Consider the following 14,626-nt stretch of genomic DNA (forward strand, 5'->3'; position numbering starts at 1 on the left):
TATTTTTAGAGGCTGTTGTAAGTCTTTATGGAACTGCTTATCTTTGTCCTTTTCAGGATCAGTGACTGAAGCACAAACTTACATTACTGTGATGTTGAACAATTTGGCTTAGATTCAAACAGATATTCCGTCATTTTTGAGATTTTGAGATTATATCTTCATTCTGCTTTTCTCATCCTTTTATTGACTATGAGGGATATTCCATTTCTTCGAAGGAATTCTTGCTCACAGTAGCATATGTAGTAATCATCTGAATTAAATTGATTTCCAAACATTTAAGTTCACTAACATCCAAGATGTTTATGTTTAATTTTGCTATCTTCTGTTTGACTACATCCAGCTTCCTTTGGTTCATAGATCTTACATTAAGCTTCCTTTTTGTCTTTGGTCCAGCTGCTTCATAAGTACTGGAGCTACTTGTAGTTGTCCTCTATTCTTCCTCAGTTGTATTTTGGACCTTTTTGATCTGAGGGGCTCATCTTCCAATGTCATCCCTTTTTATCATTTTAATACTGTCCTTAGGCGGATTTTGGCAGATAATCAGAGTGGTTTGCCATTTCTTTCTCCAGTGGATCACCTTTTGTCAAGATTTCCCCTTAGGTATAATCCATTTTGGATAACTCTGTGGGGCATTGAGCTATAGAAGCCCCTCTGCCAGAAAATGGCAATGATTCAGGGAGTATTACAAATTTTAAGGGGCTATATAAATGCCAACAGGAAAGTGGGAAAAGTGTTGGGCCTGGAGTTGGGAAGATTTGTCTTCATCAGTTCAAATCTGGCTTTAGATAAGTATTAGCAGTGTAACCCTGGGCAAGTCACTTAGCACTTTTTGCCTCAATTTCCTCGGTTGTAAAATGAACTGGAGAAAAAAATGATAAGCCACTCCAGTATCTTTGCCAAGAAACCCCCCCCATAAAGGGACACGAAAAGTCAGATGTGATTGAAATGACTGAACAACAAAATGTTAGCTATTATTATCTAGGCTTGCTTATTTCCTTAAAGTTTACATATTGTTTTTTCTTCTGACATCTTGAATCGCTTCCAAATCCATGAGAAAAACTAATCTAGTTTATTGGGGATAAAGACAGTATGGGATTCTGAATAAATTGAGTGATAGAGGAAAGGGAATCCTATGAACCATGAGAAGAGAGAGCAATAAGAAAGAATTAAAAGAAAAACTATAGCACTTAAGAATTCATAATTTTGGTTTTTTTTATATTTAGCTTCATTTTGTTGATCTTAGAAAAAATAAGTTTTTCATGCCAACAAGCATTTATTATAAGTGCCTACTATATGCCAAGCTAGTTATGGTTTCTTCTTTCCAAATAAATCAGAGTAGGCATCATAAAATAACTGTCTTTCTAGTCCAACAGCAGGTAATAATGAGAGATCCAAGAATTTTTACCATGTTTTTGTCTATTTATCTGCCATTATTTTAATTAGTATATATCTGTCATTGTTTTCATTTATACTTTTATGTTTACTTACCTCCCAGTATCTTGATAATGAAATATAAGTATTATTTTTAAGTGTTATGGTGATTTTTGCATTGAAAAAAACCTTCAGGATTATTCATAAGGAAAAATTGCCTTTAAAATGGCATTTTATCTGGATCCATTTTTACAACTTACACAATATTGGCAAATTGTATCCCCCAAAAGTGACAGACTACTTTTTCTCTCAGGGAGTTAGGAATAGTATTTTTTATTGGGTACAAGCCCCAGAATTGTGTTCCTCTACTCTCTCCCTCTCCACCCCCCTCAAATTGATTATTGAGCTGATATCAGTTAACCAGTCAAAGTTACTTGGTTCTTTAGTTAAGGGTGACATATTCTGTCACATTCTCCCACTAGATGCACTAGAAAGGCACTGAGGTTGCCTTTCTTAAGTATGTTTTAATTTATCATGAGTTCTTAGTGCAAATGCTTGCTGTAAGCCACTATCGTTCCAGGGCAATACTAAGAATGCCTACCAATGGGAAGTTCAAATCTTCTGACCTTTTGAACATCACAAGGTCATTCTCTGATAAAATGAAGAAGAGTGGGAAACAAGAGACACCCTCTCCACTCTCCTCAGCAATTCCCTTTTTCAAAGGCTTGGCAGCAATTGCTTTATCCTAAGCTGGCTTACTTTTGGAATACTGGACTCTGAAACTGGCTTATTGTTTTATGCAAGTGTGACAGGGTGTGACTGATTTTTTGCATCCAGCCCCAAATAATTCCCATGTAGCATTATCTCATTTCATCTAATGATTTGAACTATATTTCATTCCTTCCAGTCAAATTAATAAGGACTTCTTTGCACTTATTTTATCACTTTGATTTGATCCAAGGGGATCTGTGAGTTATTAATACCAATTTTTACATATTTTGCTTTTATATTGCCAAAGAGGCATTCTCCCATGGTAAAAGTATGTGGGAGGTTGAGAGGGAATATAGGACCCAGCCCTTTACATTAAAAACAGGGTAGCAATGAAAAGAACATTGTTCTGGGAATCAAGAGATCTGAGTTTTAGTCCTGGCTCTGCTACTAATCAGCTGTCATGACCTGGATAAATTATTTAATCTTTTTTGCTTTTTGGAACCTCCTATTCCCTTCTCCCTAGTCAGCTTTCAACTCCTCCCCCCTCATTACCTTTTGTTTTTGTATATATTTTGCATTTATTCATATATATACATGTTACTTCCCAAAGTCAAATATAAATAAATACATTGTGGAAGGGACTCTTCGTCTTTTTGTCTTTATATCCTGAGTGTCTAGCTTAGTAACTGGAATGGTAGGTGTTTATATAAGTATTTGTTCATTAATTTTATTATCTACTATAAAAGCTTCCATTTGACTAGATAATCTTTAAGGTCCTTTCTATCTTTAAAACTCAGTGATTCTATTCAAATGTTATGATTAAGTAATTGTTGAAACTTCAAATTACAGCAAGAAAATGTATCAGGATAACAATAAAACATTTTAACCAAGTCATAGGCATCATGATATAATCACCTGCTTGGACTTAGTCAGGCAAGTCAACCTTTTTGAGTCTCAGCTTTCTTTTTTTTGTAATTAGGATAACAATGTCTATAGTACTTACATTACAGAGTTCTGATTATCAAATAAGACAATGTAAATAGAGTAGTTTGCAAACTTGAAAGCACTGTATAAATGTAAGCTACTATAATTATTGTTTTTAGAGCTGAAAGAAACTTTAGAGATTATCTAGTTCAACTTCACAAATATTCCTTAAGTTCTGGTAATTCATTTTTTCATTCATTACATTGAATCTTAATATTTCTTTCTAATTTTGAATCATATAGAGGATATATTCTTACCTAAAGAGTTGTTTTGATTAAATAAAGGAATAAATCTAATTGTAAGGAGAAAACTACTAAATAGGTCACCTAAATCTCCTCATTGAACCAGGTGTAAAAACATGTTATAGTAAACATTTTTGCCATTGTTGATTTCTTGTAAAGGTATTAAAAATGCAGTTAGTTAAAATGATATTAAAAGGGAGGGATGAATTAGGAACACCATTTTAAATAGCTAATTTATCTTATGATCTTTTATAGTGTTGTTTTAGTTATATTGTAATTATAATTATGAAACTGTTGGTTAGGACAGTCTTAAATGCTTACATATATAAATTCTTTTGAAAATATGCTAATATGAATGAAATTGAATTAGCTATTACTGCTAAGCAATTGATTTAAAATTTTACAGTGTTGGTTCCTATTGCTGTGTTGCTGTACATTCTGATTCTTTATGTAACTTACTAGTTTTTAATATTTTAATTTAATTTTTAATTTTAAAAATTTACTTTGTTTAATTTTAAATTAAATTAAAACTTTTAAAATTTAAAATAAACTTATGCTAAAGTGTATATTTGGTTAAGAACCTATCAGCATAATTTTTATAAAAATTTAACTTTTTCTTTTTATTCCTTTAGAGTTGTATGCATCTTACTCAAATGTGCAGTAGTGCTCATGTTGTGAAGCCAAAATATACATGTCTTTTTGGTTATTCTTCCTTCAAGTTTAATCATCCACATCGGTTATTGAGAACAACTAATTGTAAGTATGGACTTTAGCAGGAAACATAATATATATGAGAGTTTTATATCATATATAATTATTTTCCCTAAAAAGTTCAGAATACCTTAAAAAACCACTTTCCCTTTCTTTGTAATTAAATTGTTCTGATTTTGGGGATTGGTGGCCTTCACATAAATCCTCCATTCCCTGATCTTTTACTCAGAGGATCAAATAGAATTATGAGGTGTCTATCTCACATTTCCTATGTAGTCTTTAGCAAAGGGAAAATTTTCTTTTTGCCTCTTTATCACTGTTGAATAACATATTTATAATTATATTACAAATAATAGAGGCTTGCAATGAAATCAGACTGGGATATTCTGAAACAAAAGACTTTTTAACATTTGCATCTGATAACTTTTGTTGCAACTGTTGTAGGGAGTAGAGGAATTTCCTTCCCAGAGGTGGTTATCTTGGAATATTGATCTTTCCCTTTCACTTCTTTTCTTTAATCCCTTCTCTGAAATAGAGCACTGTTTATTTATGGAATATATGTCTAATAAACTATTTAGCTTAAGCTTCTTTATTGTTATATAAAGAAATGTCAAGGAACAAACTATAGGCAATTAGGAAATTTATGGATTTACAGATTAATCATTGTGTTATAACAAATTAACCTTGCCTTTGTCGTCCATTACTTGGCTTGTTACAAGCCAATGGTTGGATTGGAAAAGTTAAATCAAATTACCAAGCATTTATTATTTTCTAACTATGTGCCAGGCACTGGACTAAGGATATTAAAGAAGTCAAAGGAAAGTCCTTATCCTAGAGGAGCTTACAATTTAATAGGGGAAAACAACACCTATCCAGAAGAAAAGGATGAAGTAAAAGGAAAGAGCCACAAGGGTCTATGAATCTAATTATGTGAGGTTACATGAGTGGAAGGATCTTTAGAATGCTTCAGGATGCTGGGCCTAATAGAGAAATAAGTTAGGGGGCCGCTAGGTGGTGTGTGGATAGAGCACCAGCCTTAAAGTCAGGAGGACTTGAGTTCAAATTTAGTTTTAAACACTTAACACTTCCTAGCTCTGTGACCCTGAGCCAAGTCACTTACCCCAAATTGCATCAGCAAAAAAAAGAAAACAAAAACAAAACAGAGAGAGGGAGAGGGAAAGAAGAAGAGAAAAGGAAAGAAAGGGAAGGAGAGGGAGGGAGAGGAAGGGAGAGAGGAGAGAGAGAAAATAAGTTAGGAATATGGCTGGGAAAGGAAGGAAGGCTTGAACCTGTCTGACCTAATGATGTCCTTTCCTTAACATGGATAAAACAAATAAAGGGAAGGGCTTATAGATCCCAACTTCTTCTTTAAAATAAATTTAATAATAGCATTTTATTTTTAAAACACATGCAAAGATAGTTTCATCCCTGCAAAATCTTGTATTCCAAATTTTCCTCCCACCCTCCTCTTCCTAAACAGCAAGTAATCCAATATAAACATGTATAGTTCTTCTATACATATTTCCACATTTTTTCATGCTATACAAGAAAAATCAGATCAAAAGGAAAAATTGAGAGAAAAAAAGCAAGCAAACAACAAAATGGTGAAAAATACTCTATTGTGGTCCCCATAGTTCTCTCTCTGGTTGCAGATGGCTCTCTCATCCCAAGTCTATTGGAATTGGCCTAAATCATCCTACTGTAGAAAAGAGCCAGATCCATCAAAGTTGATCATCATGTAATCTTGTTGTGGATGTGTACAATGCTCTCTTAGTTCTACTCACTTTATTTAGTATCAGTTCATACAAGTCTCTCTAGGCCTTTCTGAAATCATCCTGCTGCCATTCCCTAACTGAATGGCATTCATTCAATTTCTAGTTCCTTGCCACTACAAATGGGCTGCTACAAACATTCTTGCACATGTGAGTCCTTTTCCCTTTTTATGTTCTCTTTGGGATACAGACCCAGGAGAGACACTGCTGAAACAAAGGGTATGCACAATTTGATAGCCCTTTGAGCATAGTTCCAAATTGCTTTCCAGATGGTTGGATCAGTTCACAACTCTACCAGTAATGTATTAGTGTCCTAGTTTTCCCACATCCTTTCTAACATTTATTGTTATTTTTTCTTGTCATCTTAGCTAATCTAAGAGGTGTATAGTGGTATCTTAGAATTGTCATGATTTGCATTTCTCTAATCAATAGTGATTTTGAGCATTTTTTCATATGACTAAAGCCAATATGAAATCACTTTAATTTCTTCTAGACCTCAGCTTCTTAAATAGTAGATTTTGATGCCATATGAGGTTTTATATAGCTATCATAGTGAAAAAGTAAAGTTAGCACCCCAAAATGAGGATGAAATTTAATAGGGACAAATGTAAAGTCTTACACTTGGGTTCTTACTACAGATTTACATAACAAAATCTAGTCAGCCCAGTGTTATTTTTCTCCCAGTTGGTTTGCTCTCCCACTTTCATGATAGTTCTTGGACACATTCTTGTCTTTCTTCATTCAGTCTTCCCATGACCCCCTTCCCCTTCTCAGTTGAGGATTTTGTCCACTGAACTTCTTCTTTTTTTTTTAATATATATTTTATTTTATAATAACTTTATGTTGACAGAATCCATGCCAGAGTCTTTTTTTTTTTTACAACATTATCCCTTGCACTCGCTTCTGTTCCGATTTTTCCCCTTTCTCCCTCCACCCCCTCCCCTAGATGGCAAGCAGTTTTATATATGTTAGATATGTTGCAGTATATCCTAGATACAATATATGTCTGCAGAACCGAACAGTTCTCTTGTTGCACAGGGAGAATTGGATTCAGAAGGTATAAATAACCCGGGAAGAAAAACAAAAATGCAAATAGTTCACATTTGTTTCCCAGTGTTCTTTCTTTGAGTATAGCTGCTTCTGTCCATCATTTATCAGTTGAAACTGAGTTAGGTCTCTTTGTCAAAGAAATCCACTTCCATCAGAATACATCCTCATACAGTATCATATAAAGTGTATAATGATCTCCTGGTTCTGCTCATTTCACTTACCATCCATTCATGTAAGTCTCATCCTGCTGGTCATTTCTTACAGAACAATGATATTCTATAATATTCATATGCCACAACTTACCCAACCATTCTCCAATTGATGGGCATTCATTCAATTTCCAGTTTCTAGCCGCTATAAACAGGGCTGCCACAAACATTTTGGCACATACAGATCCCTTCCCCTTCTTTAGTATTTCTTTGGGATATAAGCCCAGTAGTAGCACTGCTGGATCAAAGGGTATGCACAGTTTGATAACTTTTGGGGCATAATTCCAGATTGCTCTCCAGAATGGTTGGATTCGTTCACAACACCACCAACAATGCATCAGTGTCCCAGTTTTCCCACATCCCCTCCAACATTCATCATTATTTTTTCCTGTCATCTTAGCCAATCTGACAGGTGTGTAGTGGTATCTCAGAGTTGTCTTAATTTGCATTTCTCTGATCAATAGTGATTTGGAACTCTCTTTCATATGAGTGGTAATAGTTTCAATTTCATCATCTGAAAATTGTCTGTTCATATCCTTTGACCATTTATCAATTGGAGAATGGCTTGATTTCTTATAAATTTGAGTCAGTTTTCTATATATTTTGGAAATGAGGCCTTTATCAGAACCTTAACTGTGAAGATGTTTTCCCAATTTGTTGCTTCCCTTCTAATCTTGTTTGCATTAGTTTTGTTTGTACAAAGGCTTTTTAATTTGGTATAATCAAAATTTTCTATTTTGTGATCAGTAATGATCTCTAGTTCATCTCTGGTCACAAATTTCTTTCTCTTCCATAAGTCTGAGAGATAAACTATCCTATTTTCCTCTAATTTATTTATAATCTCGTTCTTTATGCCTAGGTCATGGACTCATTTTGATCTTATCTTGGTATATCAGTGGTCCACTGAACTTCTAAGATGATTTTTCTCAAGCACAGGTCTGCCATTTCACCTATCTATTCACTGAGTGTCAGGAACTTCCTTTTTACTTTCAGGATCCAATATAAAGGTTTTCTTGGTCATTTTAAAGTTCTTTACAACCTGCCTTTTTTTTTCTTTCCATTTTTATATTTCTCTTTATTCTTTCATACTCTCTGATCCAGCTACAGTGACCTACTTGCAGTTTTGCTATGTTGTGGCAACTCCTCTTTTTATGACTATGAAATGGCTGTCCTCCATGCCTTCTAGTTTCTCACTTCCACCTCATAATTTCTCTGGTTTCCTTCAAAATTCAGATCAAGTCTCATCTTCTATAAGAAGTCTTTTTTGGTGCCCCACTGCTAGTGCCTTTCCCTCTCAAATTATCTACCTATTATTCACATTTTGTCTCCTTCATTACAGGATGAGCTCACTGAGGGCAAGATCTGTTTTTTTGTGTGTTTGTTTGTTTTTGCCTTTTTTTGTATTCTAGCACTTAGTACATAATAAGGGAACATAGATATAGATATATACATATATATGTTTATGTGTGTGTTTGTGTGTGTGTGTGTGGTATGTAAAATAAGTGCTACTTGACCGTCTAATTCACTTTTGGACTGTTAAGAGAGAGATGGTTTTTAGAACAAGGAGTCCTGGTATATTCTGCCCTGTTCAGACTCTCTCTGGCATATTATGTTCAGTTTAGGGACCAAATTTCAGTATTTTAGTTTAAGGATTCACACAGTCTGAGAAGTGGAACTTCTAACCTTCTGAGATCTTTTGAGAATATAATCAGATCCTAGACTTGAAAGCATTCTGAAATCTTTGGGAGGGAGAGGTGTTAATATATGTGTTATGTATACAACATACGTTTATGATGGTTTCTTTTCTTTGAAGCTGTAAATGGACAAATCATTCAATTTAAACTCTCAGACATTGGAGAAGGAATTACAGAAGTGACAGTTAAAGAATGGTAAGTTGACTAAATCTTTTTCTTGGAAAAGTTTAATACTTATAAAAGAAACAAACTAATATTTATAAAAGAAAATCATCATTTGAATAATCATAAACAAGGTTCATTTTTATATGAATAATAATAATGATAATAGCTAATATTTATGTAGAATTTACTGTGTGCCAGATACTGTGCTATGCATTTTACAGTTATCTCATTTGATGTTCATGACAACTTTGGAAATTAGGTGATATTCTTAATCCCATATTACATGTAAGGAAACTGAGGCAAACAGATTATCTGACTTTCTCAGGATCACACAATTAAAAAATGACTGAGGTCAGATTTGAACTCTGTTCTTCCTGACTGCAAAGCTGTCTTTAATACCTCTGTTATGGAGGAAATAGTCTTTTCAATTGTAAAGGTACAGAACTAATTCAAGCAATATGTTGTTCAGTAGTTTCAGTTCTGTCCAATTCTTTGTTGACCCCATTTGGTGTTTTCTGGGCAGAGATATTGGAATGGTTTGTCATTTCCTTTTCCAGCTTATTTTATATTTGAGGAACTGAGGCATATAGGGTTAAGTGATGATTACATAGGTAGGTAGTAAATGTCTGAGGCCAGTTTTGAACTCAGAAAGATGAGTCTTCCTGACTCCAGATCTGTGCATTGTGCCACATAGTTGCCCCATCTAGCATTATGCTTTGTGGTATAAAATAACAATTTGTGACATTGTAATTTGAAAACCCTGCCTATTGTGTACTTTTTAATTTTTATCAAATCTTTACTTCTCCATATATTTCTCTTTATTCATTCTTACTTCACAGAAGATAGAAATGAGAAGTCCAGTGTCTAAAAACAACGTAGGTATTCAAATATTTTTGAATAAGCATTTATGAAGACCTAAGATTTGTACTCAAATGTTTATAAACCATATTATATTGAAAAAGTGTGAAAAGTCTGTGATGTAGCCTTTGCTGAAATGATAACTATTTTTGTTTTTACCTTGTATTTGACAGTTTGTTTATATTTTAAAGTTGTATCTAATAATCTTGAAAGTTTTATTTAAGTGCAAAAATTTCCATTTAATTTAAAAGTCATCTTTCCCACTCTCCACACCCCTTATATTTAAAAAAATACAGAATATACAAAATAACTTCTCTCTGAGACAGAATACTAAGTGGGATAGCATATCAATCTGATTTCAAATAGCATATAAATTTTAAGATATTTTATATTTTTAATTGTTTTATGTAATTTTGTGTTTTTCCTTTTAGGTATGTAAAAGAAGGCGATACTGTGTCTCAGTTTGATAGCATCTGTGAAGTACAAAGTGATAAAGCTTCTGTTACCATCACTAGTCGTTATGATGGTATCATTAGAAAACTCTACTATGCTGTAGATCAGATTGCCCTTGTGGGGAAGCCATTAGTAGACATAGAAACAGAAGCTTTAAAAGGTATTGTAAAGTGTATTTATCCATTTTGCTAAATATATAACTGCCTTCTTTTTATTTGTCACAAGACCACAAATTAATTTAATGGTTTTTAAAGATGCCACACAGATTTTTTTTCAAGTAATCTTTTAGATTTTTTATTGTATTTTACCCAAACAGAAAAAATTAAAAGGAACTTCTGTTACATAGTTCATAAATTGGTCATTTAAGTGTGGAGCATGACATGTCACCATTGCTCAGAAAAGCTATTAGCTAAAGGTCAGCTGTCCAGCAGCTTTAAACAGCTCATCAGTTAGTGATGACTTTAATAGCTTCTGTCACAATTAAACTAAGCAATGTGCAGAAAGTTATAGGAGAAGGGGCATTTCTAGTTGGCAGTAACTGTTAAACTCTGGTTCAGTACTTTATTTAACTCCTGTTTTGTTTAGTGTACAATGTTGTAGGCACTGGTGATGCAGAGATCAAAACCAACCAGTTCCTTCCCCAAGAAAATTATTTTCCAATGAGAATATACAGCTTGTGTACAAACAAGTTTATAAAAGTCTGCGGAAAGTAATTTCAGAAGGGACAGAATTCAAAAAGGAAAAAAGAAGAGAGCAGTAAACCAAAATAGAAGGCAGTAGTCAGAAATGGCAAACAGCAGACACTGTAGGAAGAATGGAATGACAAAGAAAAAAATGAAAACAATAACAGCTCTACAGCTTGAGTGAGGTGAGGAGGACAAGACAACTCTCTGATGGAGGACTTCAATGATATAGACCTTCTTGAGCAGTACTTCAGACACTGAGGACTGGGAGTGATAGAGCAATTTAATTAATGCTCATTTCAATAGCCTTTTAGGGTACTATTGTAGTCAGAAACATCATATTCAGGGAATTATAAACAAAATTTTTCAAACCAGTATAGTGTGTTGGTAACTAGTATACTGGTAGTGTGACTGTAGGACAGAGCTGTATTGTGGAAAGAAATCTATGGTAAGAATTCCAGACTTAAAAAAGCAAAAAAGCAAAAGGTATAAGAAAATTGTGCTAATGTTAGAAGTGAGAAAGATTACTTCAGATTGAAAATAAAAAAGTAATTAAAAAAAAAGAGAAATTGGGCATTTGTACAAAGCTTAAAAAGTAGAAACATGGAAAATTTTGAAGAAAAGGGGGTATGACACTGGTTTATTCATTAAGAATATAACTTACTTGTTACTGAGTGCTAAGAACTGCAGAAACAAGGTAGTATTATTGTCATTTTCTTTGTTCTTGCTTTGCTTTACATCAGTTCATATAAATTTTCCCAAATTCCTCTGATACCATCTCTTTCATAATTTTTTTACAGCACAGTATTAATTCAATTACATTTTTATAGCCACTCTTCAAAATATAGGCACACTCCCTATTTTCCAATTCTTTGCTTTCATAAAAAGAGCTATAAATATTTTGTATATCTTCAGTTTGTTTTGTTTAGGATTAATCTCTATCATAATCTGCCCTCCTTCCAAAATTGTCTTTTTTTTCTCTTTCCCTCCCATTTTCATGTTGAGAGAAATGTATTTCTCTTACCTAACTTTGTGTGTTCTCTCCTCCTTTGACCAGTGTAGGTGGGAGTGCTGTCCATGAGTCTGCTATCCTTTTCTTCTTGTTTAAATAAACTTTTCTACTTGCACACCCTGATTGTGTGATATATTTTCCCTAACCTCTTTCTCTGCAGTGTATTCCTCTTTCCCTCCCTTTCCATTGTTCTTTTAAGATCATTAAAATATAATAGAACCATTCAGAATTTCTGATTAGATTCCCTTTATGAGACCTGATAATAGGGTTCAGAAAAAACACATATCATATCGTCTTATTAAAATGTAAATCATTTATTTAGTCCCTTATAATTGTTCATTCATGTTTACCATACCATTACTGTGTCTCTCCCCACCTCCCCGTCCTTCATTATTTCTTATCATTATTCCATGCATTTTTTTCTTCTAGCCTGTTTGGTTCATTTTTTTGCTCATTTTAGTTCAGTTGTCATCAGACTAGATCTAAAGAAACTAGCAAAACACAATGTGATTAAAAACCATTGATTAAAAATCATTTGAGCTTTGCAGAGTTAAGATTAATGAGTTTATAGGGCCATAAATTTTAGTATGCAAACAGCTGTTAGATGCTGTCTTATACCCTTGTTCTTACAGATAGATATACATTTGGAGATTGGCTAATTATTTGGAGATATTGGAAAAGAAAACAATTTATGCTTAACTTATGGTTTGGATCAGATAGTAATTTCCATTAGCCCTCAAAAATCCTATGCAGCAATATATCAACAATTTCTTTCACATACAAATTCTTCTTTTCTACAGATATTTTATCAAATAAAAATTATGTTTTATGAAATAGTGGTGAAAATACTAAAGCTTTTTAATTGTCAGAGAATCTCCCTGTGCCCTTTAGGACTTTCATCACCAATCCAATCAACATGGATTCCCTGTTAACTTGTGTAGATGAGAAAGGTCCCTGTTAAGATTCCCAGAAGTGATTAAGAGTTGACAGCTACTAATTTTTCTAAGCCCATTCTATGTATTAAATAAGTAACTTGGACTGAAAATTAGAGAAAATTTGACTATTCTTTCTCAGGTTCTCATACCTTTTCCCCTGCATATGTGTTATTGATAACATATGTTATTGATTCTTTTTAAAAATCACTTCTACTTCCTCTCAATAGCCTGAAATACAGTCAAACCATATATAGCAAAATGATATGAATGCTTCCCTTATTCTGTACTTTTGTAGCACAGATTCTCTGCTAAAGATATGAAAGGTAGTATCAGTGCTCTGGAGTCACATATGGACACTGATTGGTCAGAATTCTGAAGTCTTTTGACATTGTTTTCTTTTATATTATCTGGGTCTTAGACCTTGATTTTGTTTATTTTGCTTTGTATCAGTTCATATAAATTGTTTTGTTTCTCTGAATTCCTCCTTGATCATTCTTATAACACAGTATTTCTTTGTTTTCCTATACAGCGCTGTTCAGTCACTTTCCTTTGATTTTTACAAATAAAAATGATGCTGTATTCTGTAACAATTCACTGTTGTAAAAAGAACATCTACCCTCATGTTAAAATCCTATATAATAATAGAGGAAAAGCTTTATCAATTAGAGGAGTCCAAAATTGGAATAGACTGCCTTGAGAGGTAGTTGGGGAATCCCTCCTTCAAGAAGAGGCTGAATATTTATTTTGGTGTGTTATTTTGGGGAGATTTCTTTTATGTACAGGTTGATCTAGATTCCCTTTGGCTATATTCTGACTGTTGAGCTCCCTTTTAACTTTAAATTGGTAGTACTATGATTCTTTTAACTGGTAACTTTGGTTTTTGCAGAATTATTACTGAACTAAAAGACAAGATGTCTAGGTAGTTTCAGTCCTGGTTTTACTATGAAACTGTATTCTTGAGATAATACATAATTTAAAATGTATATTATCATCATCAAAGTGAAATGATAATTCTTTCCCTGTTTTGCAAAGTTGTTGTGAAAACAAAGTATTTTTGAAGCCTTTTGGAGTAACAGTATTATAAATAAAATCCAATTATAATCCATACTGTCACCAAGGAAAGGCATGAAATGAATTCTGTCTCTTGGAATGTAGTCCTTAGTATTTTGTTCACTTGGTTACAATGAATTACTATCCACAGATTAACCTGTAAACTATGTTTTATCCAGTTCTTGTCCATTTAAAAGCAATTTTGTAACAAGAATACAAAATTCAGTGTAGTTTGCATTGTAGATAAGAAAAGGAAAAGGAGCAGAGCCCTCTTTGTTCAGGCAGCAAGTAACAATAAGTCTTATTCCCACAATGGAAATTTAACTGAACTATTAAAATATTTGTCCACTCTATCCACACAAAGAAGAAAAATGCTATGTATGTCTATGTTTGTCAAACTTCCTTCTTTTCTCTACTTAATTTAAAAACTTTTTTTCATTTCCTATTTCAATGTAGAAGGTTAAACTTCAACATACACGTTCTGCTTGTGTGGGTGGAAATCACAGAAAGGGCAGCTTTCATCTCAATATTAAGAAAAACTAAATAACAAGTCTAAAACTAGATAGGACATGTTGTTGTGCTATTTAGTGAATTCCTCATGACTATTTTTCTGGAATCTCTGTTACTTCAATTACTTCAATAAGCCTTAAAGAAAAGAAAGAAAAAACAACACTCCTCCCTTTTCTTCATCTTAAAGACAAAATTTTCTTGGTTTCATCCAACTGA

The 14,626-nt window shown here is 33.3% G+C and overlaps 1 protein-coding gene across 6 annotated transcripts in view; it reads left to right on the plus strand.

Moving 5' to 3' along the window:
* Nucleotides 1–14,626, plus strand: part of DBT (dihydrolipoamide branched chain transacylase E2) — a 54,445-nt gene that overhangs the window by 6,058 nt on the left and 33,761 nt on the right. For 4 of the 6 annotated variants that reach the window (XM_051993249.1, XM_051993258.1, XM_051993250.1 and 1 more), the window contains exons 2-4: nt 3,941–4,064; nt 8,864–8,939; nt 10,199–10,380. In XM_051993249.1, coding sequence (XP_051849209.1) covers nt 3,941–4,064; nt 8,864–8,939; nt 10,199–10,380 — 382 coding nt within the window. The remainder of the gene's footprint in view (nt 1–3,940; nt 4,065–8,863; nt 8,940–10,198; nt 10,381–14,626) is intronic. The other 2 variants (XM_051993256.1, XM_051993255.1) reach the window with 1 other exon arrangement.

Source organism: Antechinus flavipes, chromosome 4 (genome assembly GCF_016432865.1).
Source record: "Antechinus flavipes isolate AdamAnt ecotype Samford, QLD, Australia chromosome 4, AdamAnt_v2, whole genome shotgun sequence".
Lineage (NCBI taxonomy): Eukaryota > Metazoa > Chordata > Mammalia > Dasyuromorphia > Dasyuridae > Antechinus > Antechinus flavipes.